Raw genomic sequence first — 26184 nt, 5'->3', positions numbered from 1 at the left:
TCACTGAACTCAAGGATTGCAATCAACACCCTCAGTGTAGTTTATTCTATTACCTGTAAGCAATGCCACTTTTTAATTTAAGTGGGGGAACCAAGCACAGGGTGAAGATTAGATTAGACCAGCACTTGTGTAATATTAAATGTGTACATATAAACATAACTGGTCCCACACTTAGCATAACTTAGTTTAGGATTTCAGTCTGGAGATCAAGAAAGTTTGAAAGAGAGAAAAAAAAGAATAAAAGACAGATGATACAAAGGGCTTAATGAACTGAAAGTCATTAATCCAATTGGCCAATATCAGTAATCTAAATGATACATTTTAAGCTGTATGAATGGGTTAAACAACATTTGAACACTTCTCAAAGGATTATAGAGCATGATAATCTGTTTCTGTACACTTGTGCAGTGTTCTCCAGAATGATTCACTCTCTTTATTCAAAAAATAAATAAATAAAATAAAGTAATTGTAATAAGCTATATTAAAATTTTCAAATGTGAGGAAGAAGCCTATTCTACATTTTTAGTCAAAATGGTTCCCTCCTTCCTCTCTTTGAGGTAATAGACTCCTTAAGGACCTGCTTGTAAATCGGCTGGTAAAGACATATTCAAATTTTGGAGAAGTGTTCAATTGACTTATGCGCCCTGACCAATTCTGAAGCCTAAAATTTAGCATACAATTTATTTTTATTCTTGATTGATATAACCCAGGCAGTAGCGGACTCAGGCTGTTTGAAGGGCAGGGGCGAAAACATAAAAAGGCATCTAATGCATAAACTGGGGCCTCCCCAACAAGCAAAAAGCTATGGACTGGGCCTCTAGAGGCCCAGTCCATAGAGCTCTATTCATATGCTCAATGCGAGCCATGGCGTCGGTGGTTCAAATCCGACCGCCAACCTTTGTCGCACGCCTCTCTCTTCCTAATTCTTCCTGTCTCTCTACACTGTTCTATCCAAATAAAGCTGAAAAAGCCACAAAAAATATGATTATGATGCAACATGTTTTCTCACTTGGCAGGGCACTTCATGAGTTTTTTTTTCATCAGAAAGGCACCTGTAGGGAACCTCAAGTTTATCCCATTGTAAGGGCACCTATTTGGCACCACATCACATTTTCTTCACTGGAGGGGCATCCAATAGGAAACTTCCCCACATTCTCATTTTGATCTGAACTTGGCTTAGAATTACAATTACTTGATGTACTGGCAAAATGTAAATTCTTCTATGCAGAAATACACAAAATATGTACAGAATGTCACTTTCCTGATGGTATCTGCTGTAGGCACAAAAATGCACATTTGAAATGGCTGGCTAACTAAAGTTATTATATGACTAAAGTGGCTGCCAGTTGCATAATCATTCCAGCAGAGACATCTTTAGAAGTGTAGCATATGACCAACCCTGGTGACCACAGACCAGATCTGACAAAAGATGAGAAAGAAAAAAGTTGTACCATTTTGTTGAGTGTTAATGCAGGAGTGGAGTTCAAGTTTGCATATAATGCTGTTGCGCCCCCTGATGGGTGATTGACCACATCACTTCCTCAGTGAATGCCAAGAACAGGAGGGAGATCTGAACACAAGGAATAGTTTGTTAATAAATAATTGCAGATGTAGTAATAATTAGCCTAATAGGTCTTCTTTTATGGTAAGATCATAAAAAAGAAGTCAATAAAACACAAAGAAATACATATTTTAAGTACACTGGCAAGCCAACACCACCTGATTACTCATTTAGCATGAAGAAAGGCTAAAAATAGCCAAACGCATGGTCATATGACCAGATAGTAAATTCCCAGTACTGTAATACAAGCAGACCTCTGACAGGAGAGAGTAGCATTGCATTGTTTTATAAAAACTCTTGAAAAGAACAGTGGTTGACAACACACGCAAAGCGAGCAAATATCTGTAAGGTGACATACTACTTATCTTCCATTCAAATGCTGTATATAAAAGGTTTTACAAAATAATAGCAGCATTTCTAGGATGGGCATGGTATAACATTTTTATTATCATTTATTCATTATCAAAGTTTGCCTGCCAATATACAGAACAACGAGATGCATTTGCCAAGTGTCTGTTTTCTTTGAGCACAGGGAAATGCTTTTTACATCTTTCACAGATTTCCTTTGGGAACTGGTCATTAATTCTGAAGCTCTTAACCGCCCTTCCCTTGCTTGTAACAAAGTTAAGCAATCTTACAGTTTACAAATTAATCATATGACACACGTTTTTAGCAAAAGTGGCTTTCTAATGTGACTCAGTATAAGCAGAGTCTTTCAAAGTACTTTGAAAGAAATTTTTCAATTTATATTTCAGAATTGTCATTGATGCCATTGTTGTTTTCTTTATGCTAGTACAGATAAAGTCAACACACTTTCTGCACATCTGAACATCTAGAATGGTCTCATTCTGTCCTTTTCAGTAATTATCATATTCATTTTTGTTTAACCTTTGTGTTCAGTTTGGGTCAAATTTACCCACTTTTAACTTTTAATGAAAGAGGAATGACACTTTTGAGAGATGTATTTTGTAACCAGTGATTACGCCAGTGTACATTTGGTTTTTGTTTTGTTTCTGTTTGTTATTGGTCATCTGTATTTGCTTTCTGCTTTTTTCTATGTGGTTTCTTTGAATTTAATAAGATAAAAATGAAAAAAAAAATTGAGAATGTCAGTTTAAAACAATAAATATTGTCTGACATCTAATTCTACATTTGGCTGTTCTCAGCCATAGTGAACTTCAAAGTGCTCAGCCAGCATAGCCTGGCGATTTGGCGGCGGGGGGGGGGGGGGGGGGGGGGGGTTACCACTGGAGGTGTGAATGTGCGTGTCTGTATGTGAGTGTGGGTCTGTGTGTGTGTGTGTGTGTGTGTCACAGCAGAGGATGTGTGCCAGTGTATGTCTACATAAAATATGCGGCCTCCATTTAGTTTGCAGTCAGTTTTTGGGATAACTGTAGGTTTGTAGGTTAGAAGTGGCCATCTGAGTCCTACACGTTTGTCTGGCATTCTATTGTACACTTCATCTCTGGTCTTTTGGAATACTCTGCTGTCTTTTGGTATTTGAATTTTCATCTTTGCACATTCTAGGGTGATTATGGGTCATAAGCTGTGGATTGATATCTTCTTTCATTCTTGTTTGACTATCCATGTCTGTAACCTTTGTTAATTGTTTTAAGCTAGTTCAACCTTGTCTTTAGATTAGATGTGAATATTTGTTGTAACTTAATATGTTCATTAAAAGCTGTACACTTTGATCCAACAGTTTACTCTTCCTATTAATGAATTTGCTGATTTAATTGATAATTGATGCATTTGATAATAATTACCAAATTAAATCAGATAAATATATTTTACATATTTTACAAGTGAGGTGTTTTAACTGTTGATATTTATTTCACACATCTTGCGTTCCACTTGGACACATCATCAGTGATGTAACCTGGGGCCATGGAGTGTTTCGGGTCTTTCAACAATCATACACCATCACCCAGGCAACCCAGCCAGGGTTTACAGGCCCTAGCTTGTGTCCATGTAGCATGTGTTGTCCACGGATCCCTCCTCTTGATCCACAGCCATCTTGACACCCTCTCTATGGCCTCAGTGGTGTTCTTCATGGCTTTTCTGCTGTGCAGTCCTATAATGCCAAGGAGCTTGAGGGCCCTGTGGAAAGACTGGCCTGTAAAGCCTCTGCAGCCCACCTCCGTAGGAAGACATTGTGCCCTTCATCCCTGCCTCCGGCACTCGCTAACCAGGTCCTCATACTTGGCCCTCTTCCTCTCAAAGGCCTCCCCCATTCGGTCTTCCCAGGGAACAGTCAGCTCCAGCAGGACCATCTGTCTTGATATTTCAGACATCAGGACCATGTCTGGCCTGAGCGTGGTCATTGCGATGGTGTCTGAGAACTTGAGCTGGTTCCCCAGATCAACTTTCAGCTGCCAGTCCATTGCTGTGACAAGGAGCCCACCCTGTACTCTTGACTGAGCCTGGGGCTTCTCCCCTGCCTTAACAAACATAATGGCCCATTTTTCTGGGCGGTGTCGCTTGGCCTGGCTGAAGCCAGTGCAGATGGTATCTGCTATCACCTTCAGGACCTGGTCGTGATGCCAGCGACAACGTCCCTCTCACAGGGCCTTCAGGCAACAGCTGAGGATGTGTTCAAGTGATCCTCTTCTCTGGCATAGTGTGCATGTTGGTGTCTCAACCATACCTAAGCAGTAAAGGTTAGCTGGGCTGGGGAGAACGTCATAGACCGACTGGATCATGAACTTGATCCAGAGTGGCTCAGCCTTCCAAAGCTCCTACCAAAAGATCTTCCGCTCTGTCACTTGCTCCCATATGGTCCATGCGCCCTGCTGCCGTATCTCCGCCATCCTACTGGATCGAATGTCCTCCACCCATGCTTGCACCCCTTCCTGAACCAGATGACGCCTCTCTTTGCCTTGGGCCTTGTCATAACAAGGTCTTGGGACACTACAAAGCCCTGCATATCCAGAGGCCACTGATCCCACCAGCACGCTGTGCCGCAGTCGTGACTCAGCCTGTTCCACTGCCTCCTGCGCCCTCCACTTCCTCCCAGTCCTCACTTCAATGCCGGCTGTAGAGACTCTGGTGTCGGTGGAGTCTCTGTATTGCAGCACCTCTCTTGCATGGGTGACCATGACCTTCTCAGTCAGGCTGCTGAATGGGAGCCGTAGCTTGTTCTTCTGCTCATACAAGGTGATGCTGCTCAGGCTTCGTGGCAGGCCCAGCCATCTGTGGAGGAATTGGCTGACGTTCCTTACAAAGCTCTTGACAGTTGTCAGTGGGAGCTCATAAACTAGCAAGGGCTACAGGAGACAAGTGAGGATGCCTTGCTGGTATATCCAGGCATTGATCTCCCTGGCAGCCCTGATTTGTCCACTGCCATCAGCCATGAATCCAACTCCTTGCTGGTTGTCTGAGGTGATGTGGTGTCCTTCAGGGTGCAGTCAAATACCTTGCCTAGGCTCTTGACTGGCTTCTCATGACAGATGGGATCTGGATACCTAGGGAGAAGCGGAACTTGTCTGTTACCTTCCCTCACTTTACAACCAGTGACCTGGACTTTGCTGACTTGATGCTAATCCGTGCCCAGGTAATGAGTCCCTCAAGGCCTCATCCTGTATCCAGGCACCGATGTAGTTGTCACCATCAGGTCATCCATGAAAGTTCTAATGGGGGACTGTCAGACACCAGACTTAGTCAGGGGGACTCTACACTCCACTTCTGCCGACTTAACCAGCATGTTCATAGCTAAGGCAAACAGGATCACTGAAATGGTACATCCAGTGATTATCCCCTTCTCCAACCGGTGCCATGCTGATGTTGTAGTTCCAGAGGTGACTTGAAAGAATTTAGGAAACATTCAGTAGCATTGCTTTGGAATACAGCTTTAATTTGTCTGAGCTAAGATAGGCAATATTGTTTCATGTAACAACAATATTGTTGTTACATGAAACATCAGATATCATCAGATATCCTTTCTTTTTGTTTGTAATGAGTTAGTGATAATAGTAATTCATATAAATGTAGGCTGAGAGACATGCATACACATACATACATGCAAACACACATTCTTGCTGAAAAAAAAACACATTGATATAATCATTTTTCCTTTACCATGAATGACAAATAAATGAAAGTGTATTTCATATTTTTAAATGTAAGCGTTTTAATGGACGATTGTACAGGGCAGACCTACGAATTGTTTGTAAGTTGGCAGAGGATAGGGCTAGCTAACATGAAAATGTGGAAATGTGACATTGCACTGTATAGCCATGGTAGCCTAGATAAAAAGTACTGAAAAGTAGAAATGGCAGAGCAGTGTATTTGACACTTTTTAAGAAAATGGATATACATGCTGTGAAGAAGTCATTATCTTGCATCAGTTTCTATATGACCGGTAACATTATCTACTGAACCGAAGGGCAACGCTGATTATTGAGTTTAATTTTACAGCCGTCTGTACTGTCATACAGTCGGTCTGTCATCTGGTTAGCAAGCTCGCTAACGTTAATCTCGGAACTGTGTATATTTTATTTGTAGTTGTATAAATATGGAAAAATAAATGGGTTTCCCCACAAAGATTATACAGATGCAAAACTAATAGTTTAAATGTTTTATTTTTAGTTACCTAGGAAGGCAGTTTAATGAGAAAGAGGTTTTCATGAGTCTGAGGGGGGCACAAACCTAGCCTGTCAGTCATCCAAAAGTGTCACAGACAGACACACTATCCAGTGAGCTACTTGTGCAGGAGACATATGAATTTCAAAGTATTGCTCTTTTAAACAAGTACACTTCTATATATGTCATTTTGCATGTGCATCCAATGTTTTTATTGGCTGATGTACTTTAAATGTCCAATGGGGAGACATATTGGGCTTGGAGCATTTGTGATGATGAAAACAGGCAGGAAATGCCAAACTATCTGTCATGGTTCTGTGTTTCTGTCTCTGTTTTTCCTTGTTGGGCCGCCAGATGGCGGCACTTCTGTTTTGTGTCCTGCTCATTCCCCTGTTAATTGTATTATTGCTTTCATTTTATTATTGTTTCTGATTGTGTCTCGTTGTTCCCACCCTGTCCTGGTTTGATTATTAATTGTGCCCTCCTGTGTCTTGTTGGTTTTGAGTCTATTTAAGTCCTTTGTCTCCCTGACTCGGGTGCTGGTTCCTTGTGTTTCTGACTTTGTTTCTGCCTGCGTTTGGTTGGTGTTTATGACTTTGTTCCTGCCTGTGTTTCTTGATGTCTTTCTGCCTTTGTATTTCTGCCTGTGTGTTCTGCTTGTGTTTCTGCCTGCCTGTGTTCTGACCTGCTTGTATTCTGCCTGCCTGTTTCTGTTCACTGTTTCTGTCCTCGTCGTTTGTTTTCTTGTTCCAAGTTTTTTCTAGTGTTTGAGTTTTTTGATTTTGCCAGTCGTGGCCTCTTTTTGGCTCCCTGTTTTGTTTATTGTTATAAGTAGTGAAGTCTTTGTTTTATATACCTTTTGAGTCTCTTTTCTTTTTTTTTTTTCTCTATCGGTGTTATATCGGTATGGGGCATGCTGCCTTGCCAAGGGGTAACTTCACCCTTGGCCTAGCTCGTAGGACAATATATGAGCCCGACTAACTTTCTCAGAATAATTTGACATAACTTCCCAACTTTGGGGATGTAGCCTACTTTGTTACATTTCCAATGGCCCTAAGATCAAAAAGTAGCCCTTAGATCAGCTCAGAAGTGGATTAGAGGATACATTTTATTTATTTTTGTTTCTGATGACTTTAAAGCAAATGCATTTATCAATTGCAATAAATATATCAAATAGCATTTTCTATTATTATTATTATTATTGATAATAATAATAATAATAATAATAATAATAATAATATTTACAGGTGTATAGATTAGGCAACATGCTTTTCATATATGAGTAACCTGGAATTTTTATACTGAAAATGCTTTTGTTGAAATGCTGCAGTTTTTTATACACCACGGCTCTCCCTTAAGGTGTGCTCTGTGAGAGAACACGTGAGTTAAGGGGCGGCCCCAGTGGTTCTGCGCTGGGATGAAAGTGAGAGAAAGAGGCCAGTCAGGGAAAAGTCGGGGAAAAATAAAAAAGGCGAGGATCATTGCAAGCTCTCAAAAGCAGGAACGACATACAACAACGTCAAATACGTGATCTGGGCGGGCCTCTGCACTCGAAGTAATCAGAAGTTATACCGGAGAATATCTGAAAATTTCTATAGCTCTGCGTCTGAGGACCAATGTTTTCGGCTTTCGTCCGTCGTGTGCTTGCATCTCCATCGTATGGAATACAGCTATAAAACATAAAAGTAGTACTTTCAGCACTCGGTGCAAGGACAGCTCCGCACACACCGCAGACTGGCTTGTAAATGTGTACGACGGACGTTCTTATGGAACAGCTCTGACCAGCGTTCATCAGAAATTCATTTTCATTTTTATTGAAGAAGAAGAAGAAGAAGAAGAAGAGGAAGAAGAATAAGAGACTACCGTTGAGAAAGCCGCGATCGTACTTTCTTCTCGACATGTACCAGGGGCATTCGCAGGTAAAGTCTCCGTTTTCTCTTACTCAAAAAATCAATTATAGTAGCTGTTTACTTTAAAGTGGGCTGTTGGTTGCAGGGATTACCTAGAATATACATTATATGTCCAAATGATTGAAATGATGTGCGCTACAGGACATTTCTGTGTGAAAGTAATTGCATTCTGATGGAAACTATCCTGTTCAAACAAACTGAATGACCAGCAAGCAGTAATAGCCTACAGTAAAATAAAATAGTAGTTGGGCTATTCTGCGTTACTCCAGCAGTGAATACGGATCTCTATTGATAGTGTATTTTACATGTTTACATTTTGGTGAGGGAAGTGTGGTGTGCTGCATCAAAATATGAAGGAGATAAATAAAACTGACATTTTTCGTATTGCACCAGGACATCAAATCCATGTTACTGAATGTGAACAGCACAGCATGCAGTTCAACCTTGAAGACCAATCAAGGCAAGAAATAAACGTGCGGTCTTTATTGAGTTGCGGGAGTCCGGAAATGCAATTACATTTTTAGGGAATTCATTCTGTCTATCTCCAAAATTCAGTCGCCTACGCACCCTAATTTGTTATCACGTTTAGCCTAACTCTTCAACATGATAATAATACAATTGATTGGTTACTTTAATATCTAAAAGCTAGCAGCGCCGCCACCAGCAGTGAAAAGTATGATCAAAAATGGCAAATGTTATCTGAAACTGAACATTTTATAATAGTTCGCCGTAACCACGATTATACCCTCAAATAGTCTATCCTACACCAGTTCTGTTTCTTCACAAAGACAAACTGTCGATCCATATCAGCTCAGCCTACATGTCGTAGGTGACTGACGTGATTCAATATTCGATTTATTATAATTACATTATCATATTATATATTACAATAATTATGAGAGAGCTCTACACGTAGTGCATAGAAAGTAGCCTATGATATGTAACTGACTGTATCACATATAACCTGATAAGAACAGAAGCAAAATATTCTTAATGTAGGGATCAAATTAGGTCTTCAGGCAGATGTCAGTGATAAAGCCAACAGAGGTAGTTTCTTCTGTGCCAAGTATTGTCATATGTTGTTTTGGTGGAAAAAAGGTCTGCTGTGTTCACTTATAGGTGTTTGAATTGCAGATGTGGGTCCATTTGCATTAGTCTAATAGTAGAAGAAGCACAAAACAGCTTGTTTGGACAGTTTTGAGTGATTCATCAACAGTCTGAAATTATATCAAATACAATGAGCCAACACTTCCTAAATGGGTAGCTTGTTTGGGAAAAAGCTTGATATGTTTTCTTTGGAAATATAAAGAGAAACTTAGTTCTCTCTCCTTCAAAAAACTAACCATGTGTGTTTTGTTCAAGATTAAATCTTATCTCTGGATATCGTCACATATTGTGTTTAATGCTTCCATTGACTGTTACAAACATGAAATGGTATCAAGGCAGTATATTTGTTAAGCGATATGTGACGCATACAATTTAAATGGCGTGAAAAGCTAGATAAAATAGTATCTGTGCAGTAAAATTGTATCTATTTACCTTACTTGCACTTCAAATATAATGCATCCACAATGCATTTACAAGGTGAAGCTGCCCCAAAGTCAAATACCAACCCCCCCCCCCCCCCCCCGAAATATGCTCTGTACCCGTCCAACTGTAACCTCGCACCAACCCACTCTACCACAGCACCGTGTTATTGCACCTTTAGAGTCTGTTTATGGGTTGGAAAACTGGGATGTCACTAAATATGTAAAACTATAACAGAATGGAAGAATGTTTGACTCAAATATTTTCTTAGAACCAACTAATTATGCCATTTTTTTGACACCAGTTCAAGTTCATTGAGTTCTAATGAAGGACAAAGTGTTGTAAACTCACCAAAAGCCCCAAAGTTCACTTGTATTGTAGAGCAATGCATCTGTACAATTTATACAGATATTACATTCAAATTAAATTCTAGATAAATTAACATATACCTTACAATGTGAGCGCATCATTTACAGTATGCAATCTTTGATTTTGATATATTCTTTATGCAGTACTGTTTTTCTAGTTCTGAGACTATAACTAGTCCCTATGCTAAGCAAAAAGTATATCCATTTGTGTGACTGTGTGTACACTTACATTTAAGTGTATTTACAATATGTGTGTGACTAGTCTTACATAACCCTTACATTAAGCTACTTTACCCTCCTTTTGTGATCATCCTTGAACTGTACATTTGGAATCCCTATGGATTTGGTGTGCGTTACTTCTATTGATATTCAGACAGTGCCTGTAGACCTAGCCAGGTTCAATTCTGCTACATCTGTGAAAGCCAACAGTCCCTGTGATGTTCTGTGCATTGCCTTCACAGTATCAGCTATCAGTTTATTGGTATCATTGGCGATCAAATAAAACCTGCAGCCATTATTCAAACTCGTTCTCATTTTTAAGGAATACTTCCCCACGACTGTGCCTTTCACATTCTTATATCATAACATCCTGCTGATAAGATTTCTGATTTGTCCTTGTAACGAAGCGGACGTTCTCAGTGATTTGTTAGGTAGTGTCGGTGTGCATGTGTTAGTGCTCTCCTGTGTATTGATGCTTGAGTGACCTATGAAACCCTCTCTGCTCCACTGTCGGAATAAAGTGAAATTGTACATTAGGAAGGTGTACTGTACACTATCCTTATAAATACAGGGTATGCCAAACATGCCCCTGAAAATGTATGTTTATAGAGTTGTCAAGCACAGATTCATCAGCATCATCATCTATTTTCTATTTAAGTTCTTGATTTATATAAGATATGATTTATATAAGCTAGCAAAGCTTTGTGTGACAAATGTAAATCAATGTCTGACACTAACACCCCTCCCTGGACAGCCTGCAGTCAGGCCAGTGCAAGATCACTTGTTAAATTCATTTGAAACAGTTATTTGTTGTCAGACTCAATGAGAAACATTGTGGAAAAATACATCAACGTATTTTGTCAGCCTGGTTCCAGTTCTATATTGAAACATTGCTACTAATAGTATGGTTCCGTGTGTGCTACCACACTCCACAGTAAAGGGATGTCAGGCAGAACTCCTGGTAGTGATGTCAAGGTTCCTTTCCCTTATTGTAGAGATACAGTATGATAAAGTGCAGGTTGTAGAAAGAGCATTTGTGTTTGTCAGATCCTGAAAACCTTAATCACGTGTTTCTCTGAGTGTCATTTGAAAAGACCTTGCCACCATAAAACCTGCTGAATGATGAGCAAGAATTATTTCCTATTTCTGTGATACATGCATGGTGCATCCTGGAAACATGAAATATTTAATGGATTGCCATTGGGGTACCTACCATTAATATATGAACCTTTTTTTGATTGTAGGTGTAATTTCCAAAGACACCAGAGACATCTCCCTGAACTTTTTCAAAAGGCTGATTTTGTCTATAGCACTTCTGAAAAGTCATAAAGATGTGTGTTGTTCTGTTGAAAATGAGTTGTGAACTAGGACCATATCTGTCCTCCCAGTACATTAAGTGGCCCTTGCACAGCCAGCAGAGGTGTTAGCCTTTACTAAAGGCTAAACTGTTTGACAGTACGGTATTTGAATGCTATTCAAACAGTTAAAAAAATGACATTTGAACGTGAAATTTAACATTAGAATCTGAAAGAAAAAAAATGCAGAGTGTCTTTATTGCAGCTCTCTTCCTCTCAATTTGGGTTGTGTTAAACCAGAAATAAATCTTGCATTTTAGTTTCTCCTCTCTTGAAAACGGAAGTAGCTGGGTCATATGGGTAGTTGCTATACTGTGACTTGATGGACAGACATGGCATCTATCTCTTTTAATGTACACTTTTCGTGAAGACAAAATTGCCTCGCATTTAAGTATTTTTGCCTTGCATGCATACTTGCATGCTACTTACGACGACCCCTGATCAGTAACATTTCTCAAAATTATGCACCTTAAATTTATTTAAACAAAATGATTATACAAGTTTACTGTATGTAACTTGATCGTAAAAGCCATCTCAAATGTTTGTTAATGTCTTTTCTCAACTTGACTGCATTCATATTTATGTTCAGATAAAATGTATCTATGCTTGATACTGTATGTCTGTCTTTGTATTGGTTTGCTGTCTCGTGGACATAACACACAATTAATACAGCTCTAGGGTTGGTCAAATTCTAGCATGTAATTCAACATGTAAAATCGTAATATATATTTCAATATATTCGTATGTATTTGTTTTTTTGAAGGAATATTCAAACTGAATTTTTGGCCACTGTTGACATCCCTAGTACTGTATAGGATGAGGCAGCACTGTTGTTGTCCTATCTAGTGACAGGGCCCCTGAAAGCTTTCCCAACCCCCACTCACCACCACCACCCCCACCCCCACCCCCATCCTCTTGTGCAGGTCTGGTCTTGTATTTACTACTCAATAGAATCCATTATTTTAAATGCTGGTTGGACGTGCAGTCTATTATGGCAAGGAATTTGGTAGTTATAGTACGTCCCTCACAAAATTGTATCTCCACCCCCACCTCAGTAAATAGAAAATACACACGTAACCTAAATGCGCAAAGACACAGGTGTAATGAATGAACAAACCAAAACTCTATAGTGAACACGGTAAAGAAGACACTAATACAATAATGATTAGAGACAGTTGAAATGGCCTGTTAAACATGGCCCACTAACAGACAATAACAATATAATGAACCACTTAACAGTGACAACGAAGGATAACTGACAAGCAGAAAAAAAAGCTCAACTGCAAACAGCTCCAGGAACCGTGACAAGGCCATCGTGTTGGTTGGTATGACCAAGAAGTAGAGAAATAAACAAGAACAGTAGACAGAGAATCAATTCTTTATTCAGATATAATGCTGAGGCTAAGGATTCCCTGCAATGTCATTTACTGAAAGAACTCAACATACACTGCCCAAATTAACCTGTAACACTTACTATTTTCAATTATGTGGAAATCTAATAGGGTCCATGTTTCTTTCACATAGTGGATCATATTTGCCAAACACAACAGAAGAAAATTGATTACATGTTTTATAATGAGTGGCCATTCTGTAATATATGTGCTTGTTATTTATTGTGCCCAGGACTTGGGCATGAAAATAAGCATGTCAGAAAATAATAGAAAATAAGCATGATAATGGTCTTGTGAAAATGCATTCACATCACTTCCACAGTAATAAACAAAAGGAGAAAAGAATTTATCTGAAGGGTAATGAGAATATTTTCATGAACTCTTTAATTCGCTGATTGTTTCTGCAAACAACATTTATTTTTAATGCAGAGACATTTTGCTGTAATTACTGTGCATGCAATGCTGAAAACATTGGGAGAATCTACAGAGCGCACCACTGAATTCTTATTTCACCTGTATGCCATGCAAGTGTTCTCCAACGCACGCTGCTTTTCAAAATGGTGCTATGCTGCATGTGGCTTCCTTTCAGATGCTCAGCACTTAGGAGGTCACAGTGGTAGTATTCCAAGGATACAAATGTAGTCTTAGCTGGTATTTATTTATTTATTTATTTATTTATTTGTGCATTCATTCATATATTTTTTGAGACTCTCTAATAGCGCCATCAATAACTTCTCTAGCGACTGTCACAGAAGTTGAGCTTCAATAACTCGGATTGCACTCCCTGTGGACAGTTTCCCTGCCATTTAGCTTGTTGATAACTCTGTTTCCACTAAAGCAATACCCTGAACACCATCAATATAGGGCACTTTGGGGGGCCATTTTCGTCATTATACCAATTCCCCGTATGTATCACAGTCCTGGTTGATGCGCTATCCTCTGTCGGTCTGGGGAGGGTGTAGACTACCACATGCCAGCCTCCGATGTGGAGTCGCCAGCTGTTTCTTTTCACCTGACAGCGAGGAGTTTCACTGGGAGAGCGTAACGCGTGCAGAGGTTCACGCTATCTCCCCCAGATCCCCTCGCTGCTGAACAGGCGGAGGGGAGCAGTACAGAACAGAACAGTAGGAGTCGCTAATGCAACGCTCAGGACTCATACCCTCACCAGCTTCCCACCCGCGAACACTGCCAATTATGTTCGTAGGAACGTCTGACCAAGCCGGAAGTACCGCTGCTGGGGATTGAACCAGGGTCTCTGCAGTGGTAGGCGAGTGCTTATACCTCTACACTACACCATGACGGCCCAGAAGAGCTATAATGTGCTTTCCGGTTTCCCTGTGACTTTCCCCTCAAAACATACACAGGAAAAAAATATTACAGGGGAAATGCTGCGCTTATGTCTCCTAAAGGTTGTGATTCCGAGCACTGTCTAGTAAGGTCGCACTGGTCTGTAACACCGAATTAAAACAAATACATGTGTGTCCATATTTAGACACTCTGAATGAGCTTCCAGCAATGAGCTTTCTTTCATGGATGAAATCTTAAAAGATATGAAAGAGAAATAATCAAATCCATTCAAAAGTGTCTTTTATGATGTGCAACATACAGTATGAACCATGTTGATAGGTATACAAATTAGAGGGCCTTTCTAGTGCAACAAAAAAAACAGCAAGTTACATACCACAGCAAATTTCCACCAGGATTCCATGTTTTAAAAAGGGTCATCTGATTGAGAAAGCAATGAATGTAATAATGATTAGTCATTCATCTGCTTGAAACATCCTTGGGCACATTTATTTTTCTGGGTCAGAAAATACTTAAATGGAGAGCACTCCAAGAATATGTTTTCCCTGCTTAATTTGCTACTGCAAATTAATACTGCTTGTATTTTTTCCATAGACTGCGTTGTTGCCGTTCTCGTTGTGTTAGTGTTAATCAGTTTAACCTTCAGGGTCCGAGTTGAACTATGCGGTTGTTCCCTGCACTTGGACCGGTACTTCTCTCTAGGGTTTTCGTCATACTTGTTCCTGGTTATGGTTATACACTTTGTTGTACGTCGCTCTGGATAAGAGTGTCTGCCAAATTCCTGTAATGTAATGTAATGTAATTTGGCATTTTATTATTTTCGCCAGTGTGTGAGTGAATGTGCCCTGCGATAGATTGGCGGCCTGTCCAGGGTGTATTCCAGCCTCTCACCCAATACACACTGCGATAGGCTCCAGCACCCCCCGCGACCCTGCTCAGGATAAGCGGGTATAGATAATGGATGGATGGATGGATTATTTTCTCCCATGATTACTTTGCTTTAAAGTGTAACATTTTAAAGAGGTTGCTATACGTATGGAAATGTACACTTGATTCTTCCCAGTAACATCTAGCCTGATTTTCAGCAGGTTTCGGTAGATTTTCAGTAGAGTTCCCTTTTTGTAGGAATATGTCTACATGTATCTCAAGTTTTCCTCTCTTTTCCTCTTAGGTGATTTATTAAATTGTATCTACCTCAGAGTGAGGGTCCATCTGCAGAGATAAAGTCACTCCTGCTCAACATGCATTGCACCCCTTGGGCATACTGCACTTCATATTTAATAGCTAAATGACAGCTAAACAGGTTCTCACTGCAACACGGTACCACATTTCATACTTTAGCAGCTTGGAACCTCCACATGATATTAGTTGGATATGTCCATTGATTAGACTGGAGTATCTATTGTAACTGTTACCTTCATTGCATTATATTCATTATCAAAGGTAGAAACAATGAATAGGAAAATGCTAGATTTGTATTCTGCCTCAAGAAATACGTAATTTACCAATTCATTGTGGATGTTGAGGTTATCCTTAGTCATACAAACAGTAAACCAGAAGAAATAACATAAGAACCAGAAAGAGGTAGTCAATAGGGGCATCTTTCTTACTGTTTCCAAGGGACATTAGTTCTGGTTTTTTGGGTGGAGGTCTAAGAACCTGAATATCAACCAAGGTTAAAAAAATTACTATAATGCTAAAGATTCTGGCAACTGTGTGGTACTTTTTTCTTTTCACATGTTAAATTATGATTTCAACTTTTGAAAAGGTAAATTCCACATATCATTTTTTGTAAGGGATATATCTCTCATTCCAAAGAAGGACAAACCACCTGATGATTGTGGATCATATCACCCTATTAGCTTGATTGTGGTTGAAAGTAAGTTGCTTTCTAAATTACTGGCAAGGAGACTAGACGGATTCTTATCAAATCTTACAAACTCAGACTAGACTAGCTTTATTTGGGACCGTGTCTCAGAATCCAATGTCAGAAGGCTTTTAAATATCTTTCAGAATGTGAACCAGTTTGTTTGTAGGATTCTTGTCATGCCCTTGGATGTGGAGAAGGCTTTTGATAAGTTTTACTGGTGTTATTGGTTTGAGGTATTAAAGAGGTTTGGCCTGGGGTGAATGCAAACTATTTACCATTCCCCTATGGCCACTGTTCCCAGCAATGACTTTAGCTCTGAGCCCTTCCATCTCCCTAGGGGCACTAAACAGGGCTGCCTGCTCAGTCCATTGCTCTTTGGGATTGCTCTGGAGCCACTGGCAGTGGCTATTAAACTTCACATGGATGTTAAAGGAATTACAATAGGGGACATTGTGCATAAAATTGTCCTTTATGCAGGTGACAACCTTTTGCTTATGTCATCCCTGTATTATCCTTCCAAGTTACTTTATCAGTTTTGGAAGAATTTAATCTCATATCTAGACATAAAATAAATTTAGGTAAATCTGAGGCCATGCTGTTAGGCAGCTTTGGTAATTTTGATTCTGTAGAAGGCTTCCCATTTATGTGGACTAATTCTGGATTCATCCACCTGTGGATTAAGATGTGTTCTAATTTGAAAGACCTTTGGAAGTTGAACCTTCCTGCAGTAATTATAGTTATTAAAAAAACTTGCTATGATCTGCCCCTGTCTCCTATGGGCAGGATCAGTTTAATTAAAATGAATGCGCTCCACGGCTTCTGGATTTCCTGCAGATGCGTCTCCTTTGGGTATCTGGGAAGGTCGCTATGGGCATTGAAAAGGGTGTTCACTAGGTTTTTTTTTGGCATGGCAAGAAGCCTAGATGGACTGTAGCATTTCAGCATTGTGTATAAAATGTCTTGAAGAACAAGGGAACTATTTTCATCTTTTTGGGGGAATGTAGGTACATCCTACGATTTTGGAACTGCCTTGCAGCATTTTTAAAGTTATTAGAGTTCAGCCGCATTTTAAAAGTTATGATTCAGAAAGATCCTGGGTGGTTCGTGCTGGCTCTGCCTTCCGAAGATGTGTCACTTCCCTCTCTGATATATGTTGTTAAATAAATTACTGCTTCAGGCAAGGAAATGTGTAAAATGAATCAAGGAGATCCTACTGTTACATTGTGGTATAGAGAGATTTTTAATGTACTTCCACATGAAAGATTTACAGTAAGAAACAATCATTTTTGAAGCTTGACAGGGTGCTTCTGAACAATCTTCCAGCAGAGATTTATGACACATTGTTAAAAGCACAGAATGGAAACACTTCGGGGGAGGGACATTGGCTATGCTCAGACTGATATTGGTTAGGGCAGGAGGTATGATGACATAAGCTATGCGGTTTTTAATGGTTGGCCCGTGATCTGGTGTTATTGAGGGTGATGACTTGGGAGTTTTGGGGCGAGGAGAGGTGGGGTGGTGTGGATGGTCTAAAAGTGTTTTTGTTATACCTCTCTTTTCATACATTTTTAAAAATTATTTCTTGGGTGCAATTTTCTTCTTCTATTTTATGTTTTCTCATGTACTTGGTGTATTAATAATTGTTTTGTATCCATATTTGGAAAAGCCTGTAAAACCAATTAAAAAGTTAAGGCTTAACACTAAAATTATATAGTCACCACATGGTCAGCCTGATATATTCTATATCTCTGCATTGCCACAAGCTAACTTTTTTTTTCAAAGTGCCCCTGAGTCTTTCATTCATGGTGATTATTATTGTCTTTGAATGGTAACTATGGTGCTTTGCATTCCAAAGTTATAGCACCAAGGCAGGTGTGTGTGTAGTATTTATCATATTTATTTATATTAAACAAGACATTTCATTCAGCATTTTAATTCAAACTCTGTCTATGCATTATTAATTTATGGTAACATTAATTCTTACTGCCTAGCATCTGTATTCCAAAGTTACAACAGCAGAACAAGAGTGAAAATTCACCCACTAATGAGCATTTTTACAAATATTTAAAGTGAATGCATGTTTATAGTGAATGCAGCATTTAATATACACTTGTGTTTATTTCTACAGTAAGTTTGCTTTGATGTATTTAATGGAATACTGTGGAATTATTTTAAGCTTAGACATTTAAAAAAAAAAAGTTTTCCTTGTTAGATTTAAAAAAAATAAAAAAATAATTCAGAACAGGATTGAGAACTATGGCTCCCCAGTCTCCTTTTTGCCTACAGAGAAGTTCCATGAGTCTAAATGGGTCATTCAGATTTCAACCATCAGTATAGCCACCAACTGAGAAGACAGGGGCTACGTAAGACCAGAAAATGAGCCCATTGATATACGAGCTCCACCTGAACATCGAAAGATCCAGGTTTATTGTATGAGTGGCTCACCCAGGAAAACTGGACCTGCAGAAGGCTTTTTCCTGATCTGAAGAGGAAGAGGTAGAGGAGCAGTAACTGGGTGCAGTGTCCCTTCCTGATGTAGGTCTCTTGACCACCGGACAACTGGAAGATCATGTGGAATGTGGCCCTGAGGGTCTGTTTCAGGAGGATCCCGGAAGGACTGAGTTACTATGCAGTACATCCGCCTTTTGTCTCCTTGTCATATCCACTTGACAAGTCAGAGAATACCTTCTTAATTCATTCAAGCTACCATCTAGCAGTGGGTGGTGTAGCCTGGTAGTCTTGGCATCCAAGAACAATGATATGTGATATAAGTTTTACATATCATAACACCTAAATATAATGCAAACCCAGGAACCCATTACTGAACTGTTTGATCCCTTTAATATTGAATAAATAAAATATGAAAATAAATCATTAACTTTCATAGAGTCTTTTCTTTGAAAATGTTATATGTTAGCATTTTTATTAAAACAGTGGGAATTATGAAGTTTGTAAACACAAAAAGATTATTTGGACAAAACACACTTGATCTTTAAAAAATAATAATTTTTCTCAAGTTTAGCCGCATCACAACGCAATTTAGTCACATTTTCCTTGTTCTGGATTTTTAGTCCTGGTGAAAAGGTTGGTGAAATCTGAGTCAATCAAATTTTGATCAAATTGCATTTTCCCTTAAATTGACTTAAGGTGTTGAATCTCATGCAATTTTTAAAAAGATACAATAAGACAAATGGTAAAACAGCTAGGGTTTAGCTGCCTTTCCCAGTATGTACCTTAAACAATAAAGCTTGTAAGCCAGTAAAGAACATATAATGTTACATAAAATCAATTTAGTATTTTGACCTAGTATTTTGAAAAAAAAGGATGAATGGATTATTAAATATTTGAATCCCTTAAAACCACAGCTCGCTTTCCATAGCCTGTTGTAAGCTGTAATTTTTCCATTACTGTCAGTGTATTTGAGCCTCTGCAAATGTATGATTTCCTGATCATGAAAAAAGTCAATTATTAGCCAATACTAGAGTCTGATAGTAAAGAAAGCTATTCTGAAAAACTTTGCTTGGATTATTTCTTAAACGTTTCAGCTGGTTAGTGAACATAAAACCAAATTTTAATCATATGATATTACGCACATCAAATGAATAAATTTGAAAAAAGATGTAAAATCTAATTTAATAAAATGAATAAAAGTAATATGGGAAATGTATCAGCCAGAGATCTGGAATGTGGTCTTATGACAAGGGATGATGGTTAAGATGAAATTATTGAAAATAATTTGCTTTTCAGAAGATTAACTTTCAAGTTTCTATCCAAGAAGAAAAGAGCCAGTGTTTATGCTGGTTTTTGTTCCTGTAATCACCCTGATTCAATGAGCTAATTAGTTGCATGCACTGATGGGTCGCTCATAGATTAGATCATAGTAAAACATTCATAACAAAAATATAAATAAAACAAAAACATGCGTTGCGAACTAAAATGTCAGACCATGTAAATGTATCACCATCATTTCCATTATTTGACATTTTAGTTTGCTACTGACAGCACATGTTTACCTAAATAAATTAAATAATTTAGAGTGGAAAAAAGTTTTTTTTTTTTTTTCTACAGTAAAACCTTTGTTAATTTTCATTAATAATAACATAACATTTTGGTAATCATCCCCCTTTGGCAGCATAACATCAGTAAATAAAAATAACTAAATTAAAGGTTTAGCATATCTAAAACATAGTAAGGGTTATTTATTCATATATTTATTGTTCATGTGCAACACAGTACAGCAGCTTTTGTTTGGTTTGACTTGCAATATCAGCGGTGATCTGTGAATTGCTTTCATCTGAGATATTTTTATTGCAGGTCTCTCGATGATAGACACACCACCCCTCAGTACTGAACTACTCTGTGTGTGCAGACTGTTAAAAGCACTGCTAGCCTGGGCCTACAGCCTTGGGGAATGACACAGCCATTTTCTGCTTGCCATAAAGGTTAGCCGGCAGAATCATAACAATCAGTCAGCTTTAGCTTGACAGACATTAACGGGACACTGCTTAACCTTTGTGATCACCTTCGGCACAATGCCCTGTAGGTTCATGATATTTTGGGTTTCTCAGATGTCACTGCTTGGTCACAATGTTGGCTGTACCCTGGTGATGGGGAAAATATTTTAAAACTTGTCTCTACCTAACACAAAATAAATAAAATATCATATCCTTCAACTGAGATATTCTCTAATTCTGAATTTCTCTAGCATGAAGTATGCCTAACAGTTTGCCATGCTGACATACTGCAGTACATGGCCTGATAAAGGTATTTAAAAAGTATTTAAAGTCTTTAAGATATCACTAACAACCTTTACAGAGAGAGGGAGAAATAAAGATAGCAAAGAGAAGAGAAAGGCACTTCTAAAATCAAAAGGAAGGAAGAGGTATGACTCCGCTCAACCCATGAGCTGAGAAAGAACGGGTTGAGGGAGGGTATTCACCCAGAATGCTCAACACATCTGATCTAATAATAGAGCATCCTGGCCATGTGAGCCCTGAACAGCATCGCATCACAGTTTATAAATATGTCCACTGAAACTGTCAGGTTGGCTCATGTCCTGATCAAGACTGTGATACACAAAATTCCATATAAGGTTGAGTTGGCAATGAGTAGACAGTGAAGCATATAAAAACTATGGCAAAACACAAAAAAGTATTCCAGTTTTGGATATTAATAAAACATTTCTGCCACCAATTTAATTCATTTAATGACATTTACTGGCCATGACATACCGAAGTAACTTTGACTGTCGCATTAACAGTACCTTCCTTCCGGCTGGTGGTACTGAATATAGTACAGTTATACATAGTCCCGCAGTGATAGGTAATGATCTTGGCGAGACCATGAGTGGCATCATCTTGCTGAGATACAGTAGAGGTCTCCTCATTATCCATATTTGTGATCACTTTTTCACAGTAACACTGTACGGCAAAATAAATGGCAGGTAACCAAGAAAATGAAAGACTAGGATAAAATTAGCAAACGTTACTTATGAAGTCAGCTCAAGCTGATGTTACGCTGGTTTCTGCAAAGCAAAATGACCAAAATACATGGAAACCGCTGCACGAAAGTTTTCATTCACAAATATTCAACAGAAGGTACATGTTTGGAAGGGGGAGAACACTTTTTTAATGCATGATATATTCTGCAAACAAACTCACTAATTGTTAAATACAATACAGATTTCTTGATTAAGTTAAAACTACATTATATGTTCACAGTTAATGAGCAGCATTACTTAATGCTTATTCAGCTGAAGCGGTCCTTAGCTTGTGTTTAATAACTATCCAATTTCCCATTTTCCAAATTGCTACATCAATAGCAATGTTGAAAGGTGCTTTTAGCATAATCAAGGGAGTTACTATAGTGACCTTCTTTAATGTGCCTTCTGATCACATGACATGGCCATCCATGCTCTGGTAGGGTGCACGTTCACAGAAGGTTTATAATTAGGAACAAAATCCAGTCAGAATGAATTCACTGAATAATGAAATGATTAATCCAAGCACTAGTCACTGTAAAGTGAAAATACATTATCTCCTGTCTCATGTATCCAGAGAGCCAAAACTTTCCTTGTGTTCCCTATAATAGTCGTGGGAGTAAAAAATTATATGGGGGCCTGAGCATTGAATGGAAAATATATTGAGGGTTAGAACACAAGCTTAAAAGTTTGACTGCTGTAGATGTCCTGTAATCCAGTCAGCCATCTGAAGTGTTTAACTCCAGTGGTGTAAAATCCTAGAAGTCCTTTTTGAAACATTTAAATCCAGCGATTCTCTTTGAGGTTTTAGTAATAATCCCCCTTTGGCAGCACATTCTCTGACCCTAAAGAAACCCGAGAACAATACAATAACCCTCAAGTGCTCTTGCTTTTCTTTTAAAATTTATATCTTATCCCAGATTGTGAATACATTTTTCCCAACCCCAAACTCAACCGAACTTGTTGATCTCCCACCAGCAACCCTTCCTGCTAAAGTTAGGAGAGATGGCAGATACGTGACTCCTCCTATTCACGTGACACCTATTCTCGCTATTTTCTACACTGCAGACATACCACCAACCATATACTGCCCATGTCTTCGGTGGAATAACGCCTGGTCTGGAAAGTGCCTGGTCTGACCAACAGAACTAGCCGTTTTATACTTTTTCATTCCACAGCGAGGCCATACCTGACAGTGGTGTGACCAGGGCTTGAATACCCAGTCATAAGGCTCATGCATTTTGCTTTTGAACAAGCATCTTTATAGCGTCTTCACAGTCATGCTCTTGTCATGCTAATGTAAAAACTTTGGTTGGTTCTGACTAAATGACTCCATGCACCCTTGACTTGTATATAACGGTCTAGTCTGCCTTTAACCATCAATCATTTTAACACACTCAAGTTATATCATTATAAATGTGTTATTCCGGTTTTTCAGCTTTGATGAATTCTCATAGTTTTTATGACTCACGTTGTACACACAAGCACTGACATTGGATTACTGTGCTGTCCATGGCAGCCAGAAAAAAAGAAAAAATATTTGATGCCTGTACTATTTTTGGGAGCCCCAACAGATCCTCAAATAGAATAATTATTCATAGCTTCATACGCATCATGGCCGTCACAGGACCTGAGTTGACTTGTCACCTATAAAAGTGCTGATATCTTTCTCCAATATGTTTGTGTTAATTGAGTTATTCTTTTCTACACCCTTCCATTTTCAGGGAGTTCAGCCAGATTATAATTTTCTTGTTTTTCAAGATTGGCTCAATTGGGTTTTTTCTAAAGTTTTGTTTCCTTCTGGAGAATGTCCATGGTGAAGTATGCCAACCTGTTTGTAAATGGTGATTTAAAAATATAAAGATTGATTGGTTTATTTTTTCTGTATACCACTATAACCATAGTAATAATTCTAAATTAAATTAAGGCTTTTAAGGTTGGCCTTGGGGAAGAGCATTTTAAATAATTGAACAAATTGTCCTGACATCAGTCATTGTTGATCTCCCTGTTGTAGGGGAAAGACTCTAGGGCTGCAGATAAGACTGTTGCCATGGTGCTGAAGGAGATTCCCAGTAAAGCGTCTTCTGAAGGAAACCCCCTCCTCACCGTGACAACCAAGGTGGGCAGAACCACTGCTGGACCCAACAGGAAGTACTTCCTCGTTGGTGCCAAAAAGATCAAGTTTAAAAAAGACTATGAACATTCAATACCTATGATTTTCTTTCCATTAACACCACATTCAATGAAACGCTTTAAAATATTTTAGGCCTTTTTTTTGCAGGCTACTTCATGGGGTATAAAATATTGATGTGTGCTATGAGTGCAATTTTGAAACACATTTGTGGCATCGCAAGTTTTTTCTGTCACTCTGCAGGCCCACTGGCCTGCACCACCCCTATGACATTATAAAAGAAGAACAGAAATTCCTGAGTACTTTTATGCATCACAAACAACTAAACTCCTTTATTTTTCCTTACCGAATGGAATTACATTGTAAATTCATCCAATAACCTCTTGCACCTTACAGATGTAAGTCACATATTATGTATTTATATGTTTGATTGCTTATTAGCAATACGATGAAAATATAGGTGTGTTTCTTAAGCTGTAGGCTTACTGTGCAGTGCACTACAATTTCCTCTCTCTAAGGGGTTGATTTGCATACGTTCAGGCAAACTGCTTGTTCTGCGACTTAAAATGTCAGTGACTTGAAAATTCAAAATAATTAAAAGTGTGCTTGGTTTTAAGTCTGCAATTGTAACCAGCTTACTTTAACCATTAAATTCATACCTGTGTTTAGTTGTAACAATTTCAGCCAATTCACAAACAGGAATGCTGGTTTTCAGTTTAGTTGTATGTGCGTATCATGATAACATCTACTGTCTCTACATAACAGTTTAGTAACGTTCGCCATTGGAGAGTCCAGTGTTACGTGTTGTATTTACACTAGCTACATTCAGTGGTTGAGGAGGCTGGGGTTGTGCTTGGGGGAATTGTGTTTCCAAAAAAACACTGGCAAATACTTCCAATGAATTTCAAGTTAACTGTCTAAAGATTATTTTCATATTTAAGCAGACGGTCACTGCAGTGAATAAATAAAAACAAATCTTGTTTTCTTTCACTCTGTTCTCAGTAATGAGAGCCTTCATGTGGTCTTACTTAGAGAACTCATTTTCTAATTAACAGGCCGGTGACCTTCATATAATAACTACCATGAATGTCAGAAAACCTTTTATAATTGTGCTAAAAGCTCAGAAGTCTTTTAATTAAATGAATGGAAAATAAGACCTAATTAATTGATGGAGACAAGAAAGATGGCTGATGTCACCTCATTAGCTAATTCTAATTACTACCAATAATATAGATAAGAAGGTTAAGTTAACCTATACTCTAGGTTAATTGAAAAAAAAATTTGCAATTTGTTCCCCTGTCAAAAAGTATCTTGGCTATTAGAGCCATAAAATTATAATTAGACTAAATAGGTTTTCTCTTTCAGCATCATTTATGGAAACATATCAAATGAAGCTTACAACTGATCAGCAAAGAAGCTTCCTGCTGACATTCAACTGATGAGAGAGAACACGGGGAAACATAGCTCATGTCTAATTTCATTCACATCGACATCAATTCATTTTTATTTTTTATGAATTCATTATTTAATTATGCATTGCAATTTTGAGTGTGACATTAATCTATGAGCACTAGTGTTTTGCAGATGAATATTGCACACTAAGAGCTAATGGCACGCAGTGATTAGACAGCGATTTCCATCACTGACTGGAGTTTGTGTGATCACATAATGATGGATTCCAGACTAAAACAACTCTCACAGCACTGACTTAGTTTTACATCTGTTGCGCCACCAAGTCAGAAAAGAATCCACCTCTTTCTCTTTTTGCTATGGAAAATGGACAACATTGTAAAGTTCAAAATCTTTTGTGGGAATTGTATTGGTACCAGAAGTTCAATTTAACTCAAAACACTTCAACACTCCATCTCTTTCTTCAATGTCCAATTATGTGCGAGCAGAAAACTTACTGAGATGTTATAAGGAACATGTACTGAGTTCTGATGTACTGAAAAATAACCAAAACCCCCTCCAAAATGATGCAGCTTTAGAATATGACACCACACTACACAGTCTTAGCAGAATAAAACTTTAATTGTCAAATTTAAAAGGACAATCATGAAATTTTAGCTGGCCAAAAAGGTAGCTTCAGACAATATACTGTATAACTGCACATTTAAGGGAAAAAAAGTTATAATTTTTCTATCATCTGTAATATAAATATTATTTATATTACATATTATTATATATAGTGTTTCAGCACTAAACTGCAAATCTAGGTTTGTTTCCTAAGATGCCGATTTGCTTTATGATGTACTGCATGTACAATGCTAACTGGTTATCCTGTGCAATACTATATGGACCATGAACAAATATTTCTGATATACCAGTTCTTCTTCATATGCTGCAATATAAAAAAAAAAATAGTAATCTGACAGGTCTTTTTTTTTTTTTTTTTCTTGAACATTGCTAAGTGTGGATTACATGATGTGATGAAAAACCAATTTCATTTTCATACTGAAGGGAACATCAAGGGAGCTGAATACACTT

At 38.3% G+C, this 26184-nt stretch overlaps 1 protein-coding gene and 1 pseudogene across 4 annotated transcripts in view; one reads left to right on the top strand and one right to left on the bottom strand.

Annotated features, from left to right (window-relative positions):
* Window positions 1-3474: 3474 nt before the first annotated feature.
* Window positions 3475-5384, bottom strand: LOC118229658 (annotated as a pseudogene).
* Window positions 5385-7548: 2164 nt separating this feature from the next.
* The window catches only part of LOC118229223 (PEX5-related protein-like), a 51088-nt gene continuing 32452 nt past the window's right edge, over window positions 7549-26184 (top strand). For 2 of the 4 annotated variants that reach the window (XM_035421014.1, XM_035421013.1), the window contains exons 1-2: window positions 7549-8061; window positions 23581-23685. In XM_035421014.1, the coding sequence (XP_035276905.1) occupies window positions 8041-8061; window positions 23581-23685 (126 nt within the window). In that variant the 5' untranslated portion in view covers window positions 7549-8040. The remainder of the gene's footprint in view (window positions 8062-23580; window positions 23686-26184) is intronic. The other 2 variants (XM_035421016.1, XM_035421015.1) reach the window with 1 other exon arrangement.

Source organism: Anguilla anguilla, chromosome 6 (assembly GCF_013347855.1).
Source record: "Anguilla anguilla isolate fAngAng1 chromosome 6, fAngAng1.pri, whole genome shotgun sequence".
NCBI lineage: Eukaryota > Metazoa > Chordata > Actinopteri > Anguilliformes > Anguillidae > Anguilla > Anguilla anguilla.
The sequence above is the reverse complement of the archived record's forward strand: the minus strand, read 5'-3'. Positions and strand labels throughout refer to the sequence as shown.